The sequence below is a fragment of the Anser cygnoides genome, chromosome 4 (genome assembly GCF_040182565.1).
Source record: "Anser cygnoides isolate HZ-2024a breed goose chromosome 4, Taihu_goose_T2T_genome, whole genome shotgun sequence".
In the NCBI taxonomy this organism is placed as follows: Eukaryota; Metazoa; Chordata; class Aves; order Anseriformes; family Anatidae; genus Anser; species Anser cygnoides.
In genome coordinates, this window is record NC_089876.1 from 8,476,005 (window position 1) to 8,496,192 (window position 20,188).

The 20,188-nt window shown below is 46.0% G+C and overlaps 1 protein-coding gene across 6 annotated transcripts in view; it reads left to right on the forward strand.

The window, feature by feature from the left end:
• The window catches only part of FGFR3 (fibroblast growth factor receptor 3), a 56,033-nt gene extending 36,228 nt beyond the window's left edge, over positions 1 to 19,805 (forward strand). Inside the window, exons 7-18 of one of the 6 annotated variants that reach the window (XM_066995584.1) lie at positions 282 to 472; positions 4,152 to 4,302; positions 8,080 to 8,273; positions 9,092 to 9,237; positions 9,328 to 9,449; positions 10,664 to 10,774; positions 11,255 to 11,445; positions 12,783 to 12,905; positions 14,238 to 14,308; positions 15,823 to 15,960; positions 16,587 to 16,692; positions 16,772 to 19,805. In XM_066995584.1, the coding sequence (XP_066851685.1) occupies positions 282 to 472; positions 4,152 to 4,302; positions 8,080 to 8,273; positions 9,092 to 9,237; positions 9,328 to 9,449; positions 10,664 to 10,774; positions 11,255 to 11,445; positions 12,783 to 12,905; positions 14,238 to 14,308; positions 15,823 to 15,960; positions 16,587 to 16,692; positions 16,772 to 16,936 (1,709 nt within the window). In that variant the 3' untranslated portion in view covers positions 16,937 to 19,805. Of the gene's footprint in view, positions 1 to 281; positions 473 to 4,151; positions 4,303 to 5,367; positions 5,513 to 8,079; positions 8,274 to 9,088; positions 9,238 to 9,327; positions 9,450 to 10,663; positions 10,775 to 11,254; positions 11,446 to 12,782; positions 12,906 to 14,237; positions 14,309 to 15,822; positions 15,961 to 16,586; positions 16,693 to 16,771 lie in introns of all 6 variants that reach the window. The other 5 variants (XM_066995586.1, XM_066995587.1, XM_066995588.1 and 2 more) reach the window with 5 other exon arrangements.
• The last annotated feature ends 383 nt before the right edge of the window (positions 19,806 to 20,188 follow it).

The window sequence follows — 20,188 nt, forward strand, 5'->3', positions numbered from 1 at the left end:
AATGGCATGAGTGGGGCTGAGATCCTCTGCTCTCGGGTGGTTCTCCTTCCCTTGGCTTGTTTGGCCATGACACCTGGAAGGGATGGCAATCCCAGTTTGCACCCTTTCTGCTGAAAAACAAAGGAGATTCCCCATCTGAAACAACTCCTGCCAGGTCACTGTGAGCTGCCACCACTGAGCGGTGTTGTCCCCTCCCATCGAGAGCGCTGAAGGCTGCAGAGAGGAGACCTTGCTGGAAGAAGGACGGGTAAATTAAGATTTCCTTCTCCTCTGTGTTTCAGAACGGTCACCCCACCGACCGATCCTGCAAGCAGGGCTCCCTGCCAACCAGACTGTGGTGGTTGGGAGCAATGTGGAGTTTCACTGCAAGGTCTACAGCGATGCCCAGCCTCACATTCAGTGGCTGAAACATGTGGAAGTCAATGGCAGCAAATACGGCCCCGATGGGACACCCTATGTCACGGTGCTGAAGGTTGGTACTTGCTCCTTCTTTTCACCCTCAGGGCAGTCTTTCCTCTGCTGTGGTCTCAGTGTTACAGGGACAGCAGCTACATTGTGGGGATGCTTCTCAAAGAAGCCCACTGTCTTGTGGCAAAAGAGATCAGCACTGAATAGAGGTGCTCACCATCAATGGAAGCCATAAACTTTTATTTTCATGTTTGTTAAATAAGCCCTAGACTAGCCCTGCAGTGCAAACCAGAAACTCCCAACAGAATATGCTAAATGCCACCGCTCCTGGAAGGGTGGTTATTATTTAAATCAGATCTTTGGGAGCTCCAGGTTTCATTTTATGTAATTGTTTCACATCTATAAGAAAAAACAGTGAGAGTAAGCCCCTGTTGGGAATGTTCTTTCCTTTAAAGCCTGTGCAGTGGAATATTCTACTTTTGGAGGGGGTACAGCAAAAATGTCCTGAAGTCGATGTTCCAGACTCTTCTGCTTGCCAGAGATAACACAACTACTGTAGTGGCACAGATAAGCAAAGTAGTTGTAAGGGCTGAGGCAACTGTGAGAAATGCAGCATAATAAAAGAGAAGCTGTCAGATTGAATTTGACCTAAAATTGTAAAAATAACTCTCTTTTACAGCTTCAAAAGAGGTATTTTCAAGGCTCACTAAAATAAAAGGCTCCCAACTAAAACACATTCTTTCCTTTTCCAAGTAAACATACTGCAGCGCACATGTGCTAAATAATGCTCAACGACCAGCACCTGAGAGCCAAGACAGTCTTGTTGTTCCAGCCACTAACATTTGTGAGCATTGCTATTATCCATGCTCAGGAAAGCTTATTTTTTATTGAGCAAAAGCTCAGTGAGTAAAACTCCACTTTGTTAAAATGCTTTCTAGAAAGGGATCTTCCAGCTTACAGACAGAGCAAAGCCAGCAGGTCTGGTTTCTTCTGAAGCAGTACAGATATAAAAGTAAGGAACAGAGATTGAAAAACAAATCGAACTTTTAAGCCCCAGCCTCCCTTTTTTTTTAAATAATTAAAGGCATCCTGTGTTTGTATTGTATTTATTAAAATACGTAGTGCCAAATCCAGTTTTTCTGTGTCTGAAACCAGATTTTGTCCCTGCACTTTTGAGCAGAGGTTGTCCTCTGCATGGACATTCCCCGTGCACATCCTGCTGTACGCACCCTTTTATCTCTTTGTATGAAATTAAAAAAAAAAAAAACTTATCAGACAGCATCTACAAAACTGTAACTCAGCCAGATACATGATAATAAAAGCCAGAGACCCTGGAAATAATTACATAGATTGAAATAACAGATTGGTTGGAAGAAATGGCTGGAGACAGTTCTTCAGGATTGGCAGCAGGCGCTTCTCGCAAGTTGATAAAACTTTTTATTTTCTGTCTGTGTCTCCAAATATGTTTGAATTATGCATATTTGAATTTCCCCCTGGTTTCACAGCCCAGTACCACGCTCTGAATAGCTGGCTGTGTCACATGCCATCTCGTATAGTCTCCGAGCTCTGTGTGTGGTCCCCATGGGATAAAGTGCTACCTTTGGGAAGTTTGCAGAGCCGCTGCGAACAGTGGCTTGTGTCACAAGCACAAGCTCCCATTTTGCTGTGGCGAAGAACATATAAATAGTCCGTATAAATAGTGTTTTAAAATTACGTTTGAGCGGCACTGGGGTGGCTAGGTAATTAGAATTGCCAAATACCTTCTCTTCTGTGGACGGCAAAGGCTCCGCATTCCTCGAAGGGGAGCACAGGCAGGCGTTTGAAAGCAGAAGTTTTGTTTGGTTTTATTTTTGCTGAATAGGACCAGCACACGTCTATTTACTACTTCTGGTTAATCAGGAATGCTTTGAATTGTATTAATGCCGGCATCAGCACTGGGGCACGGAGCATTTCCATTTTGGGATGCATCTTTTGTGCACCAGTACTGGGCCTCCGCAGAGCTGTATCAGGCCCAGCTTTGCAGGGATTTTTTTTCTTTTTTTTTTTTTTTTGGTGTACGTGCTTGTTTGCTTTTTCAAAAATAAAGATGATCTCGCTGTCATCTCGGGGCCAGTCCTTTGGCTGTATGGACTCGTTGCCCTTGTGCCGTGCGATGCTGTTGCTTTGATCCAGGATCCTGGCCGTGCTGCCAGAGCAGGGTCCTGGTAGCAGCCCTTCTGACCTCTGCTGCTTTAGAAGGGGCTCCCCACTGCCTCACAGTATGGTGCCTGCAGGGAGATAAGGCTTTTTTATCAGCCTGTCCTTCCCTCCTGCCTTCAGGAGATTTTGTGGAGCCTAGGAGCTGCTGCGGGGCAGTTTGTATATGGGGAGCATCCCAGTCTCCATCAGAGCAAGGGGGAAGGAGAGGTGCCCAGCATGTGAAATTCCCCCTCACATCTAAATCATGGGGACAAAACCCACCCCAGGCCAGATGGATAAACTGAATGCTGTACTTTCAACCTATTTTTTAAGCAGCCTGACAAAACCAAGCCATCACCTGCGTCAGCTCCTGAAAGCCAGGCTCATTTGTGATCAAAGGAAAGCCCTTGTTCTTTGCAGAAGAGCACTAAATGCATTCCAGTTTTGGAGGGGGCTGGCAGCACGGTGCCCGAGCTTTGTCAAAGGCTAAATTGTACGTTCGGCATTGAAAAATGCCTGGTTTAATTATAAACAAGGCGGCAGCAGCAGGCAGGCACATTTCCCCACTGGTCAGGACAGACAGACCTTGCAGCGTGTGAGCCTCAGAGACGAGATCAGGTCAAAGCCAGCGGGGTTTGCCATCAGACGTGGACACCAGGGCTCCTTGCTGATGCCACCTCTGGGTTTGGCTTCCGATAACCTATGAGATCTGGCAGCCCTGCTGATTTTCATGGGCTGAGGGTCACATTGGCAAGATCAGGCTCTGAAATCAAAAGCACTGAGATGGAGCTGGAGGACATAAGAACAAAACTGAGAAATGCAATCGGTTTATTTTCATTTCCAGGATTGAAGCTGATATTTTTATGGACCTTCCCTAGGCTACTTCAGAGGCCACCCAAAACAGTTGTGTTTTTTTTGGGTGTGTGCGTTTTCAACCAAAATAAAAACAACTGTTTAGGAACAAACTGATACGCAGTTGTGGCAGCTTGGAAGAAGAGAAATAAACCCCTGCTTAACAGCCTGAAGTTTGTTTGATTTACATATGCCACTTTATTTAGTGAAGAAGAGGCTCCTATAAGCAGTGGAAAAAATTACAGCTAATTTCTGAAAGGCAAAGTCAGCAGCTAGTTTCAGACCGCCACTGCTTATATTTTGTTTCCAAATTCTATTTTGGAATCTGATAATTGAAACAGTATTTGCTGAGCCGGGTTGCAAGCACAAATCTCTGCTTAAGCCCTTTCTCTGGTGCTCCTGTCTGCGGAGTTATTAGGGAACTGTAGGGCCATTGACTGCTGTCAGATGGAGAAGTGGGAAATTGTTCTAAGAAAGAAATGGCACGCGTGCCTCCAGCAGCAGGAACACCAGTGAAGGGGTGGGAGGTCACCTATGTGTGGTTTGGGGACTTTGTCACCCAAGTCCTGGGTAGGTCTATCACCACAGGGCGAGCTGGGGATGTTGCTATAGCTGGAAAGAAAATAGGCATGAACAGTCAATCCTAGCTGATATAGGTTCGATGGAGGTATTGTTTGGTTTACTGAAGTTCAGGTTTCTGTCTATTCCTGCAGTCTTGGATCAGTAAAAACGCTGAAGCCGATGCTAACCTAAATCTGTTCAATGTGACAGAACAAGATGAAGGAGAATATCTGTGTAGAGCCAACAATTTCGTAGGCATAGCCGAAAAACCATTTTGGCTCCACATTCGCAAACCAAAACCAGGTAAACCACAGACTCTGTCCCAAGGCCCTGGCAACTGCAAGAATGAGCTATAACATTTTAAGAAGCTAGTGATTAAAATTACTATTCATTTTGTATTACACCCTGTCAACTGACGCTGAATGGCTTTATCTTATTTTCTTGCTAATTTTTTTTTACAAGAATGTAACGCCTATACAGCAATTGCCATGGAAAAATTCCCACAATAAAATGACTGTCAAATTTTGCTATCAACTCTTCATGCTTTTATTCCTTTCCCTTCCTTACAATTGAGTGCTGATAACAGAATTGCATGCTAATGACCTGTGACGTTTGGTGCTATGGAAAACCAAGATTTTTGCCCGTAAAACTGATACAATCGTTACGGACTGACTTCTGTCCGTTTGAGGAGTAATTGGGAAATAAATGTCAATGTTGACTCATACGAGCAAGCACATTAAGCAGAGAGCAGTGCAGAGTTGTGAGCTCTCTGGTGTGACTCCAGCTGTTGCACCCCTGGAGGGTTTGGCACCTTCTTGGGATCAGCCAGAGTCACATTGCAGTATCAAAGGCTGTATGATAAATATATGGCTTAGAAATGGCCATTCTGAAAATAATTCTTAAAAAAAATTGACAATTCAATATTCTTCAATGAACTCAGTATTTGTACGTTCGTCTGATCAGCACTTGAGTCTTTCCCCACTACCTCTCACCTCCTTTCTCATTTCTTTCCTTCTTTCCTCTTTCCTTTTTCTTTCTCTCTCTTCCCCCCTGTACTCACCCTACTAACTGAAGGTCAGTCATATTGTGGGGGCAATTTTTCGTCTGGATGCTTTTGCTTGCATGCTTCTTTAGTGGGACAGAGTAAGAACCTGGTGAAGGGAACTTTTTTGCTTTTGACTACAGGTTGCAGAGGGGAATGAATGAATAAATGTGGAAGATGGGCCGTTGGAAAAAAAAAAAAAGAAAAAAGAAAAAACACTTTAATCTGCTTTTGAAATTTGCCTGTGGTGTCCTCACACTTGCTGGGAATGTGGCTTATTCTCTGTTTTCCCTCTTTCTATATGTGTGTGTTTTTTTTCCCCGTAGACGGCAGGTGTTAACACAACGGATAAGGAGCTAGAGATTCTGTACTTGCGAAATGTTACTTTTGAGGATGCTGGGGAATATACTTGTCTCGCAGGGAATTCTATTGGTTTCTCACATCACTCTGCTTGGCTGACGGTGCTACCAGGTATTTCCTTCTGTGCTGGCCTCTCCTTCCTTCTCCAGGGTGCTTTGATGTTTGCTGTAGAAATGCCAGGTTCCTGCTGACACGTTACCCAGGGAGGGCTCCCCTCTGGGATTTGCCATGCCAGTGACAAACCGGTGTAGCAGAAGACCCCTGTTGCATACTCACAGCTGGCAGATTTTGCATTTCATCTCGGGATTTAAATTGCTGTTGCAGCAATGATACAAATTGCCCAGTATCTTTCTAGATGTCAATAACTCAGAGGTGCTCACAGCCTCTGCATTAGGAGGCTGTCTCTAGGTGCCAAAATCAGTCGCTTTGTCTCCTTATGCTGCAAGTGTACCCGATGGGAGAAGGAAACTCCCCATCAGACAATCCAGGACACCTGCACTGGCCGTGTACCGTGGATCATCTCATGGAGAAACCTTTCTGTCCAACCTCATATCTCAACCAAAAATCAGATGCACAAGTAGTCGGTGTGAGTACCCCCGTCCCTGCCTGTAGCTTTATTTCCACTTCACGGATGAACAGGCGGAGAGAGCGATCTCGGACGGGAGGTCGACCGGAGTCATCTGTGGACAGAGCCCAGGAGTGCTGGCTCCCAGGGGCACTGAATGCTGCTTGCTCCAGCTGAAACCGATGAAAGCTGCCACGGGTTTCAAACCCGAGGCCAGAGTGACCTCAATTTTGTGGTCCTTTCATGTGCAAAGCTCTCGCTGACAATGAAGCCAGCGCAGAATATGCAGCAGGAGGGGTCTGCCCTCCAAAAGAAAGGGCCGAAGCTGTGCTGTGCCTTCACCTGCAAAATCTGCCTCCAGCTATGGAGGCAGCATGAGCACAGCCCAGGAAAGCACCAGTAGTGTTTTACAGTAAAGCTAAGTGGGTGCTGTGCCTTGCAGAGGCTGCGGGAACAGACCTGGAGTATGTTCAGCATCCCATACCCACAGCTTTTGCTCACCGAGTCATAGACCACATTTGTTTCTATCCCACAAATGTCTTGGGATATGTTTAGGAACCAGGAACTTTGGCATTTCTAAGCTTGACTTTATCTGTGTGGGTGATTTGCTCGTAAACACTTCTCCTGGGGCTCAAGAGGGTTTCCTCCATGCCTGACCCTGCTGCCGGTGGGATCTGCTGGTCTTTTCTCTGTTTATTTGCCAGCTCTAAAATAGCTGATCCTATCCTGTTTCTGCTTCTGCCATCCACTGGATGACAAATCACTTCCTTTGGTTAGAGCACTAATATCCCTGTTATTTAAGAATCTCCTGATCCTGTCTCATTCAACCGTTGCGCTGTTTTTATAATGTATGAACTCACACCTCCGATTTAAGCAAAGAACAAACGGGAGAAAAAGAAAAACACCTGAAGTGGAACTTTATATTGAAGTCCCGTGCAGCAAAGTACAGCTGTCTGTGCAGCAGCAGGCTCCAAAGCGCTGCCCAAAGGGAGGGAGGTGCAGGATCCAACCCTGCTGGGGAACCTGACTTTGTGAACCTGTCCTCGTGGAGCAGAGGGCGACGTGCTGTGAGCTGTGGCACCAACCTAGTGCCTGATCCCGAAAGATCTGGTAACCCTTCCCTGCAGGAAGAGATCACCGCCTGGCAGGATCAGGCCCTGCACAGCTGGCACATGGGCCCACATGCTCTGGTGTGAACCCTGTGCTCACCCATGACCGTTTCTCCATATGCACCCTGGAAACAGCCACTGAAGACCTGATTTGGAGCCTGCTGCTGCCAGCAGAAAGGCTCCTGCTGCCTGCTGAAGCCGCTGATGGACATGGGATGTTAGCAAGCTGCCCACGCTGGCGTGACTTCGCTGTAAAGTTTCCTACTGCTGACTGTTCCTCTGATGCTGGTCTGCCTTTGGGGGACAGAAAACCGGTCCCACCATGGCTCCTTCCTCTGGTCCAAGTGCCTGTCCTGAAGGGAACAAGGGGAGAATTGCAACCGAGCCTTGCTGGTCCCAAAAACGCCTTGCTCTCAGGTGGCCACTGCTGATGGGCTCATGCCACTGTCCTCCTGGCTCAGCCACCTCTCCAGGCCAGACCTTCCGGCCTCCTCCCAAAAAAACGAAGTTTTCACAAAATAATTATGTAGCTTTCTATTGTGAGACATTTTCCTGTGGTGGTACCTTACCCCTGGGTGCCCTTTGAGCCCCTTTGTCCGTCAGGGCAGGCACTGGTCCAGTGGAGATCTTCACTGGAGCTCTGGGTGCACCCAGTTACGTGGTTTGGATGTGCAGAGGGAGCACGATGCGGTTCAGAGGAACAGCACAGGCACGTGGAGATGCCTTCAGTCTAGAGCAGTGGTTTTCAACCTGTGGCTGAAGGCCCTCCAGGATCACATCAAAGGGCAGTAAAATCACCCCCCCACAAAAAGCAAACCAAGCAAATATTGTAGCTACAGCCACAGGTGGAAAACCACTGGCCTAGGAGGGACCCCTCGCTGAAGTCAGTCAGAAAATCGGTGTGGATGAGCAGGTCCTCCCCAAATTCTTTGTGCTGCGTGTGTGTGGTTGCGTGCGGGCAGCCGCTGGCCCCATCCTGACTGCTGTCTCTTGTCACCCTGCAGCAGAGGAGCTAATGGAAATGGACGATTCAGGCTCGGTGTATGCTGGCATTCTCAGTTACGGCACTGGCTTAGTTCTCTTCATCCTGGTGCTGGTCATTGTGATTATCTGCAGGATGAAGATGCCAAACAAAAAGGCCATGAACACCACCACTGTACAGAAAGTCTCCAAATTTCCACTTAAGAGACAGGTAACAGAAAGTAGATACAAGATTCCTATTCCCCCCTATGGTCATTCCTTTTTTTTTTTTTTTTTTTCCTTGAGATTTCCTTTCTAGGTGAGAAACTCTACCAGAAAGATGTTGCCCAAGAGGGACATAACTTGGCTGCAGTCTAGAAGTCTAACGCCCTTTTATTCACTTGTTTCTGTTCCAGTGGAGCAGTAGCTGGTGGCATCTGCCTTGGGTTCAAGCTCCCAGTGCTTGGCTGCCACAGAAAGCAGGTCTTGCAGGGGAGCAGTATAATCCTGGCTCCCTGGCAGAGGGGTAATTTGGGGAGCAAGAGCACGTTAAATGTGCCTGTTCCTTCCGTTCTCATGGAGATGAAAGAGGGTCATCTTTCTCCATGCACTTTCTGCCATTGCAGCGGGGCAAAAGGCACCACGTAAAGCCACATGGTGAAGTACGTGGATTTCACAGCTCGTGGTGGGCAGTTGCAGTGCCAGGATAGAACCACAGCCTGTACGTGCACATGTACACCTGTGTAGAAGCATACAGAGCAAATGAAGGGCTTATATCACCGCTGCCAGGACTCTTCCCTGCTGGAGAGCACTGGCTGACCCATCCCTCCTTCCCACCAGCGAAGACGGTGACCACGTGTGCCAAGATCAGCTCATTTCTGCAAGGGTGGGACAGATGAGAGATGGGGGGTGGGAGGGATTTCCCGTTTCAAAATCACCAGTGAGATGTCAGAGATAGCTCAAAACCCCTCAGTGACCCACCTAGGGCATGTTCCCACCCGCTTGCCCGCTGGGACTACAGTTGGCAATAACACTTCATTTGCTCTACCCAAGCAGGTGTCGTTGGAGTCCAACTCTTCCATGAATTCCAACACACCCCTGGTCCGGATCACGCGTCTCTCCTCCAGCGACGGGCCAATGCTGGCCAACGTCTCCGAGCTGGAACTGCCTCCAGATCCCAAGTGGGAATTGGCACGCTCTCGGTCAGTCAAACTCACGGGCCGGGTCCCCACGTTTCCCAGGAGTGTCACCATCCTGATACCCACTAACACGCCTGTTATTCCTCCCTCCAGCCTGACCTTGGGGAAGCCGCTCGGTGAGGGGTGTTTTGGCCAGGTGGTGATGGCAGAAGCGATTGGGATTGATAAGGACAAGCCAAACAAGGCCATCACAGTGGCTGTCAAGATGTTGAAAGGTATGGGGAGCCCACGGAGGGCGGAGCGGCATGTTGCACTGGGGTTTCCTCTCTTTCCTTCTCTTTTAAGTCTTTTGTACAAACAGATCCAATAGAAGAAAGCAAAAGGGGCCTTCCTTCCGCTTCACCCACATAGCCTGGGGGGGAGGGCTGTCTCCTTCGAGAGGATGTAAAGATGTAAGTCCCGTCAGGAAAAGGCAATGGGAATTAACCCGGTTCTCTGCCAAGGGGTAATATGATCGCTGAGGAGAAGGGGAAGCACCTTCACTTCTAGCCAGCTCCGTGAAGCAGTCTGCTCTTTACTCCCCCCATAACCAACGCTGGCTATTTTAACAAACATTTTTCAGCAAGCTCAAGTGGAGCTTGCAGAAATTAATCTGCCAAACTCCTTCTGACCCCTCACTTAAAAAAAATCAATCCAAAACTGCTGAGAGGTGGAAGGGAGGCCAAAATGGGGGATGCACTGGGCACCTCCATAAGAGTCCCTGTTTCCCATCCTGCCCCCATGCAGTCTTTTGGTAATCACAAGCGAAATCCCCCTGTGGAGTTCGGGTGGAACAGGCAGGGCAGTCGCTCTGTCAGTGATCAGCCCAGGTCTGAGGTTACACGGGGTGACATTTTTTTAAACAAAACTATTTCTTATCAGAAAAGGATTCTTTAGATTTCCTTCAGTCCGTTCTGAAGTTATTTTTGGAAGCAGGAACATTCCCATCTCTCCAAACCAAAGCATTCGTCTGGGGAGCTTTTCCCTGATTTTTCTACTGTTGTTGAAAAATTACAGGTTTCCGTGCAAAAACTACATTCCTTCTTCTATCCTATATCCCAGATCTGATCTTCCCCCATCCTTAACCCTTTTCCCTGGAAGACAAGGGAGAGAAAAAATCAGTACAGAAAAATGGTGCCAAGTACCCAGACTGACTTTTTTTCTTTAATGTTCATCAGGGTGAAACAGAAGATGAAAGGTATTACTGATTTTCATAGGAATATTTCTCTCAATTTATTCCATTTTTATTTTTGAACAAATACTCTCTTTTTTGGATAATAGTTTTTGTTTTTATTTTGATTCTTCTTTCCAAAGTAGAAGAAAAACAAATACTGACAGTTTTTGCATACTTTTTCCCCATTAAAACCCTGCATGGCTGTGCAGCAGTATTTTACAAAACACTTATTTTCATCCTGACGTTTTCTTTCTCTTCCTCTCTTGCTTTCACCAGATGATGCCACAGACAAGGACCTTTCAGACCTGGTCTCTGAGATGGAAATGATGAAGATGATTGGGAAGCACAAAAACATCATCAACCTCCTTGGTGCCTGCACGCAGGACGGTACGAGCTCACAGGGTGACGGGAGGCTCAGGGTGCTGTGTTTCACACTCCTGCATCCACAGCATTGCTCTTAGTGCTCAGCATGGCTTTCTGGAGCTAATCTCACCCCAAATAGGACCTGCCCGCTGTATTTGATCAGTGCCGAGGGATTTTTCCTCCTTCCTCTGGCTCACTCACACACACATTGACTGTGTGAGACCTGGCCAGGCCCTGCTGACGGCCATATAGCTGGCATCAGCAACAGACTCCTGCCTATGTCTGATGTGGTTTGGCCTGGATTGCACCTTTCCCTGAGGTCCTCCTGTACGTCTTTATTCTTTTCTCATCGATATAAAATGATGTCCTGGAGAGAGGCAAAGTTTGTGACTAGCTCCTCTATTAACTGACTGTCCAAAATGTCTCAAAATATAAGATTTTAGGGGTCAGCTTGCACATGCTTCCTCTTTTTCTTCTGGATGCTGATGGTGTTCTTGCTTGCAGGACCACTCTACGTGCTGGTGGAATATGCATCGAAGGGGAACTTGCGGGAATACCTCAGGGCACGTCGCCCACCTGGCATGGACTATTCCTTCGACACCTGCAAGCTGCCTGAGGAGCAGCTGACATTTAAAGACCTGGTTTCCTGCGCCTACCAGGTGGCTCGGGGCATGGAGTACTTGGCATCTCAGAAAGTGAGTTTGAGAAGTCTCATTTGGTAAAAATGCTGGTCAGCCCTGTGTGTTCAGAGACGTGTGTGTGTATAGGCAAATTCAGGCAAATTTACCTACACAGGCTTCTCCCTTTAGAGACCAGATTTTTCAGTACAAAGGATCTTGGTATTTTTGCAGAAGGCTGAAGCTGTAGAAGCCTGTTCCCTGTGTGCAAGCTGCATTCGTGAGCTGTGCAGCTGAACAGCCCTGGCTGTCCCCTGCAGGCCCGTTAGCATCTCCAAAGGGACATGCAAAAACACAGGCAGCCCAGACCCTGGTGCATGTCCTCAGCAGTTCAACCTCTACCGCTTGTAGAAGTAATTGGTTTTCAGATGTGTGATCCTGGGGCTCGTCCAGCAGTGGTCGGGGTGGACATCACACAAAGTTGTGAGCTTCCACCCTGGGAGGCATTACCTTAGATGACAGAGTCAGGAGCTCCCCGCACCCCTGGCTTTCCCCCATCTCTCTTTTGGGATTGCTGAAGATTGCACCTAAAAGGAAGCTGAGATCCCGCTTGCAGTGCACATGTTTGCGGCTGTCACCAGCACGTGTAAGCTAGTTTAGAGCAGAGCTGGCAGTGGATTTGGCATGGCTATGCCCAGGATGCTCCCTGGGGAGTACTTTGTTGGCGTTGAGCCGGCTGCTGTGTTTGCTTACATCACACCCTGGGGATTAGTCCTGATTTACCCTGACACCAGCAAGTGGACGATCAGGCCTTTGAGTTCGCTAAGCTGTGCACCAGCTGGTGTGACCTCTTTCTGGGGGTAGGGAACACAAAGGCAAGAACAAGTTCAGCTCCAGATTTCAGGTGTGTTGGCCCTGTGAGTGCAGTTCAGAGTGGATGCTTTGTGGTAGCTTTCAACTCCCTCTGCACAGTGCAGGCTAATTTAGCTTGTTTCTCTGCTAACAGCTATGATGTGTTTTGGGTGTATTGATGAGTCTTAATTTGACGATTTTTTTACTCTAAACATCAACCTGCAGTCCTCTTTGTGGAGGAAGGGGGATAGGAACAGCTTCATGTCCCAGTAGGCACCCACAGAATAGGAAAGTTTGATTTCTCACCCATCCATGCATTTGGAGAAGGAAAAGCTGCATGGCCGTGTCAGCACTGGGGCTGCCGATTAGGTGTTGCTAAGAGGTGGCTCCCACTGAGCATGCATGATGCAGCGATGACACAGAGAGCGAGGAATTAGGCAGTGCTCACAGCTTTATGAGCTTGGGAGTCAATGAAACAGCAGCTCGTAAACCACACGTTGCTGTTAGTTCCAGGCGCAAGCAGCTAACAAGCCCTTATTTATTGACTTGCTCACCTTTCACAGTGCATTCATCGCGACTTGGCAGCCAGGAACGTGTTAGTCACTGAAGACAATGTGATGAAAATAGCTGATTTTGGCCTTGCTAGAGACGTTCACAACATCGACTATTACAAGAAAACCACCAATGTAAGTACAGAACTGCCAAGAACTTGTAGTTTTCCTTCTGGCAAGGAACTGCTGTCCCTGCAGCAAGTGGCCCTCACTCCACCTCCCTTTTTAGAGGGACTTAGGAGGAAGAGATCTGCCATTGGCCTCGCCTGTGAGGGACCACAGACAGGCTGATCCCACGAGTCCATCCACCATCCATTTTCTTCCTGACAGATGCTGCTGGTGCTAGCAGCTGGTTGAGAGGTCCCGGCTCTGCCAAGAAGGCTCTAGACTAAGAAACCAAGGTTTTTACCAAAGGAGCCTTTCCAAGCCTGTTGCACTACTGTTCGTAAAGGTCCCAGGGAGCCAACCTCTGGCCCCACCAGAGCCCTTGAGTGAAGAATATCACTTTTTGTGTTCCTGGAGCTACCTGGCTTTCATGCACTTCTCTCTCTTTTTTACAACTGAACTCCATGGGTCTGCTACCAAGGGTGAGAAGAGGGTCCCAGCCAAGGGCTGAGTCCCAAAGCAGTTCAGATTTCTGCCACGCTGCAGAGCACAAAGCACGTCCCAGTGCTCTGCAGCAAAAGAGCAAAAGCCACAACTACAACGTGGTGCAGAGGACAGCAGTGGAAGAGCTGAGTGTATTGTGGAGCTCAGCAGCTTTGCAGCTGCAAGGGGTTTCAATTCTCAGGCAGTCCTACAAAGCCCACCATGATCCCATGCAATATCAAAAGAATATATTTTTAAAAAATTATTGGGAATTTTGATTACAGCTCAGATGGATTTCCCATTTGAGCTGCGTTGGACAGCTGACAACCTAATCCCATTTGTGCATGTTTATGACCCTGATGTAGAATAGCCCCCTGGAAACCTGGGTTCAGGCCTCCTTCAGACTTCAGTGGGATTAGAATTTGATTCTCAGAGGATCTGGCCCTTGATTTCACTCTAGGAAATTTCCCCTCTGGTTCAGCCTAAGCAGAATTTGGTCTAAGCATCAAAACTGCTTCTTCCAACCAAAGAGATTGAAACTGTTGTCCTATGCTCTCTGCCTCTGAGCTAGCTGCATTTATGAGCAATAGAAGCTGTTCCCACACAAAGATTTAGATGCTCTGATATGTTAAACCTGCCTTGGCAGAGAAATACAGTTCACAGAGAGCATTTACTGCAAAGATTGTTAGCGAAGATCCAGGGATCAAATGCTGTAATCTGTTTATATGTGTCCACTACTGCTTTGCCCAGTGACCGGGAAGGCAGATGTGGTTGTTAATGAAAATGTTTCAAACTGGATTAGAAAAGAAGATTCAGATGGTGCCGTTGTGGCTGGGGGAATATGCTGATGGGATGTTCCCATTGTCTTCCTAATTACAGGGTCGGCTGCCTGTGAAATGGATGGCTCCAGAAGCATTGTTTGACCGGGTCTATACTCACCAGAGCGATGTGTAAGCATTACCCACACTTTTTAAAAAATAAAACAAAATAACAGTAAAATAAACACCCATACTATCCCAAAAACATATGTACTGCTAAACTCAAGCAGGGCTTGCTCAGTGCTGGGGCGCCTGGGGATGAAAACACAAATGATTCAATTTCAAGCTGCAGCTTTGCACACGTGGTTTTGTTTTTCTGTTATCTAGTTGCTTTTAACTAAGGATAAATCTCCAGTAGGCTGCTGAAGAATTACTGGGAGGCAGGCAGGTATTTCTTGTGCAGTTTATAGATGAGGAGATTCATCCTGCAGTCAAAAAAAAACATGAAAAGAAAAACCATTAAAAAGTTACCCTTGACTTCTTCCAGACTTTGACCCAGACAGTTACACTTCAGTTGAGTACGTGGGATGAGCTTGAAATATTCTGCCCAGCATTAGTAGAGGTGATCAGAGAATAGTCAACAGATATATTCTCAGATTAATTTTGCTGCTTCATTTATTTACCTTTATTTTTCCTAATCCCGTCTTGTCAGTTTTAGTGTCTCTGTACTGTAAGCAAACAGCAGAGCCTATGTTAAATGTATATCTATCAGGCTGCTACCTTAAACATCTCTTTTTCTTTTTCCTGACTTGAACAGAAAGTAGAGCAGTCTGGGAAGCAGTTTCAGATCACATCTAAACTTTGCAAGGACTGAAGTAGCTCAATATGCACACCGGCTTTTTTATTTCAATATTTGGATGATAATAGCTTTTTACAGTAATTTAGCAGACAGGCTGCCGGCTCCCCAAGGCTCACTGCTTGCAGTTGGACAAATGAATCATTTCTATTTCTGTAAATTTCACATACTTTGGCTTTATTGATCTTAAATCATAGTTTCCATGCTTAGGTAATGCTGCATTGGGCATGACAGATAAATCAAAGCTAGAGAACAGGAGAGAGAGCATGCATGAAAGAGAAACAGAGACAGATAATCCCTGTTTTTAAAAAGAAAACGAAGAAGGCAAAAGATATTTTTGAAAAGAGGACTTTTAACCAGAGCACAGCTGCAGGACTGGAGTGTGTAACATTAGTGCTTTGCTGATTTTTGTTGGGGTATTTTTCTCCCAGCTTGGCCAGTGAAATGAGTGTTGTAACAAGCAAGTTTTGGTATCAGCTTGCACAATTAGTGGCCTGTGGTTCCAAGCCTGCAATTCAGTGAAGCTGTGCATGAATAATTTGATTTGTTCCATTCAGTGGAGCTGGTGGAAGACCTAACAAAGAGCTGGGGGTAATAGATGGGCTGTCACCTATCTGATTAAATGCTCATTTCAATTTCAGACTTGGTGCCTGGGATTTCTTTGCTATTGAGTTGGATCAGCGGAGATCTCCAAGTAACTAGTAAAAATGGCCTAGGCAATTAGTCATGCTATTGATGACTTTGTTAGCTATGCATGGCTGCACAGAAATAAAGCAGAGCAGGGGGGAGGGGATATGGGGGGTGGAAAAAAAAACTCATTGAATTTTAAAGATCTTTCTTTGGTTTCCAGCTGGTCCTTTGGAGTGCTACTATGGGAGATCTTCACTTTGGGAGGGTCTCCATACCCAGGAATTCCTGTCGAGGAACTCTTCAAACTCTTGAAAGAAGGCCATCGGATGGATAAACCTGCCAACTGCACCCATGACCTGTGAGTGGAAGGAGGGTGACCCAGCAGCTTTCCCCTCACCTCTCCCCACTCCCCATTCCCTCTGTGGCCACAACCACAAATGGCCTGCTTCGGGCTGCTGGGGCATCACATACCTGCCTCATTCGATGGGTGGCAATTCGGGGCACAGCTCTGGTGTCTCGTCTTTAGCACAGGTCCTTGTCCTGCTTTGAGAGCGCGTATAGGCTTGAGGTGATCAGTAATGAGGGCTTGGCTCCACAAAACCCTCCTCCTCCCCTCCCCGAGACGACACCACAGCCTCACACCCTCCTCACCTCATGCCTGAGGGACGCCGTCCTAGGAGCTGGGGCCGCAGCCTGCTTTGCGTCCCAGAAAATGACACAATTACGCTCAGTTCCTCCTCGTTACTTCAGCTCCAGTGACTCCTCAAGTCAATGTGAGCAGAGGAGGCTTCTCCTACCCATGCTCAGCAGGGACCTGCCGCCATCCCCTCAGCGCTGGGCTTCATCCCTGCTGCTTCCTGACATGGCAGCCGGGGCTGAGCCGTGCTGCTCCCCTCTGCCATAGCTTTTCTCTCAGGCAGACGGGGTTTTGGGGGCGAGCTTTACCGCAGGTGACGATCTCCCTTTCCCTGTCATGCCCCACAGGTACATGATCATGCGGGAGTGCTGGCACGCTGTCCCCTCGCAGCGACCCACCTTCAAGCAGCTGGTGGAAGACCTGGACAGGGTCCTCACCGTGACGTCCACCGACGTGAGTGTGGTGTTGGTGGGGGGACGCGGGGAGGGGTGGCTTGTCCCCAAGGGTGCTGACGGGTCTGTCACCCCCTCAGGAGTACCTGGACCTCTCGGTGCCCTTCGAGCAGTACTCGCCGGCTGGCCAGGACACCCACAGCACCTGCTCCTCGGGGGACGACTCGGTTTTTGCACATGACCTGCTGCCCGATGAGCCCTGCCTGCCCAAGCACCCCCCCTGTAACGGCGTCATCCGGACGTGACGGCACCCCCGGTCAGACGGATGGACGGACGGATGGATGGACAGGCAGCGCGCCCACCCCGGCGCGAGCGTGGGGCGCCGAGGACAAACCCGTAGTGAAGGATGTTTCCGTGAAACTGCTCGGCGACGCTGGAGGATTTGTGTTGTTGAGCTGTTCAGGGTAAAAAAGAAAAAAAAAAAAAAAGAAAAAGAAAAATCTTTATTTTTTATTTTCCCATTTGCTGTATAAAAAGTCAAGAAGCACTGTTTGGCCTGAAGGAACTAATCTCTTGCCAAGATGATCTATCTTGTATGATTTTTTTTTTTTTTGGTATTTTTTATTTTATTTTTTCCTAAGTAGAATGTTAAACCTGGGGGTGCTGACCTCCAGCCTCCACGGTCGTGTGCCGAGTGCCAGAGTAGCCGATCTGTGCCTGCAATACGAAGAAGAGAAAAAAAAAATCTTCCTTTTTTTTTTATAAAAAAAAAAGCTAACGGAAAAAAAAAAGTGTAAAGAATGTAGAAATTCTTTGCTTATGCAATCTGTACATGAACCTTTTTGGTGGAGCTGAAAAGCCACGTTGCCTGCAGGGATTCATATATTTATAAAAATATCTATATTTTTGTTGTCGTCGTTTTTATAGCTTCATGATCTTATTACCCAGCTACATAGAAGGAATCTTTTTTGGAAGAAGAAGAAGAAAAAAGAGTAAAATGCAAATCGTCACGGAGAAAGGAAAAGAAAAAAAAAAAAAAAAGAAACAGTCAAGTCATCCTAATTGGAGGAGAGCATCTCCCTGCCGCTAGCCGGGTCCCACGGGGACCGAGCACCCATGCTGCTTCTCAAGCCCTGTCCCAACCTGCGGGAGCAGCCGTTTTGGGGGAACCTTGCTTTCTGGAGATGGGGGTTTGCATACTTTTGCTTGCAAAGGGCGAGTTGGAGGGGAGCAGCTCCTCCGGCCCTTGGCGCCAGCGGTTTGGCTCCATCTACGTGCAGTGACTTGGAGAAAGAAGTTACGGGTACCTGTAGGCAAGAGCCTTTAACTTATATCAAAAAGGTTTATTCCAGAGAATCTGTGTATATATCTATAAATATATCCTGTATATATATAAATAAATATATGGGAAAAAAAAGAATGTATAATACTAATGCAACATAAAGCAGTACTGAGAGAGAGTCTCAAAATATGAGCATTGCAATCTAGGATATACTGATCTGGGTGAAAGAGAAGATTTTTTTGTTTGTTTTATATCTTCACAGTTTTGTTTTAAAAATTGTACCTTAACATGTATATTTGTAAAGTTATTTATAGACATTAACATATCTGTTCATCGGTTTAAATAGCGTAGCGTTACTGTAAACTTTAAATTTCACTGAGTTTAAGGGTGTTTTTTTTAACTTATTAAAAATGGAGAAAAAATATATTAATCAAGTTTTTCTTTTGTGTTTATGGGAAATATTGAAAGAATGTATAGATGTACAGTCCTTTAACAAATTACATTTAATGTTATAAATATATATATATGTATTCGTTAAAAAAATATTAGTTTATCCTGGATTGCAGTGAGCAAAGGTAAGTTTATTTTTCAATACATCACCAGTGGTTAAAACCAAACAAATAGCAGCAGAGAGATGATTTTTACATATTTCAGAAAAATAGGGCCAAGAATTCTTCCATCAGTTTAACCACTGTGCATTAAGGGGGGTGTGGGTGTTTATTTTTCTATTTTCGAATGAAGGTATTCTTTGTGGTCGAGTTAATAACAAGTACGCAGCAAAGCGAAATGTTGACTTTGGATGATGCGCATTATTTTTTTTTCCCCCCTTTGCCAGTACCGTTGTATTTTGGGCTTAAGAAATACCCATGTGGGCAAAATAGCAAGAGAAGTGACACTGTTTGCAGGGGAGATGCAATGACTGCATATTTCTTTTGCATCTAACACACTGAAAAATGCCAGTGATGCCTAATTTTCTGTGTTCAGAGTGCTGTGCTGTTTAGTTCCTGTACGTCAGATAGCAGTTTAAAAGCACACAAGTGAACTAGAGAATCTTACTGTGGCTCAAGCTGACAAGGGGGGAGGTTTGGGTTGGCTTTTTTGTTGTTTGTTTGTTTGTTTTTGTCCAGAAGACTGTCTACTACCATGAAGAGGCAAGGATAATTGCATCCTGAATTTTCTTTACATTTTTCTCTGGTGCATATTACATATCAATGTTTCAGAATACCAGGATGGCAGCATCTCATTTTAAGTTTTTTTTTTTTTTTCCTTCTTAGAGCCACAAAATCCTTATCCTAAAATAAATAATTTATAGTTTGAGGTTACTTCGATGGAAGTTTGAGAAGGTAGATTTCTATAGATTTTTGTTTTGTTGTGTTGGAATAAAAAAAAGAATTTTTTGGTATTTTCTTACAAATGTCTGCTAATTGTGTACATTCCAAGTACTCGAAGCGTTGAGTTTCATGTACTGAAAAAAGAAAATGTACAAAACTGTGCATGATTTCAAATGTTACTAGATATTATAAATATATATATAATTTATTGAGTTTTTACAAGATGTATCTGTTGTAGACTTGTTGACTTAACATTTCTTATTCAATGCTTATATAGTTTTATAGCCTGGACTATTATCTTTAAAAGCTTAAAAAATTAAAAAATTCCAATTTTGTTACATTTTATACTGTTGATGTTACAATCCACAGGTTTGCATAGCGTGATTTTTCAATGAGCAACTGTGTTCAGTTTATTTTAATACTGTATTTCTGTGCCTGACAGCTGCAGCTGTCGAAGGTGTGAGATGAACACTAAATAAAACTATTCTGCTTTTGTTAACATGGCAAACTTACTTTTACCAAAAGAAAAATAACAATAATAAAGATAAACAAGTTGTTAAATTTGGGGGTTTATTCCCAGTTGTGAGGGTCCTTTAAAAAAAAAAAAAAAAAGTCTGTGGGGTCTGTAGTGACCAAACCTGTGCCAGGAGGGTGTATTTTACAGCACTTCACAAGTCCTGGCCAGCACAGGTTTTATATTTATAACTTTAAAAGTTATGGATTAGCAGGGCAGGATTATTTCTTTAGTAGTGGGTGTATTTATGTCCACACAGGCCATTGCGTGCATGCAGGAACAGGGGCGTTTTGCTCCCTCTCCCATACAGGACCAAGCATCTGCCCCTAGCACAAGGGCAGGATTTGCTGATGAAACCTTAGCTGTGGATTTTGTTCAGACCTGGAAGTCTCCCAGCATGATGTGGTGCAAACATTGTGTTCAGTCCCAC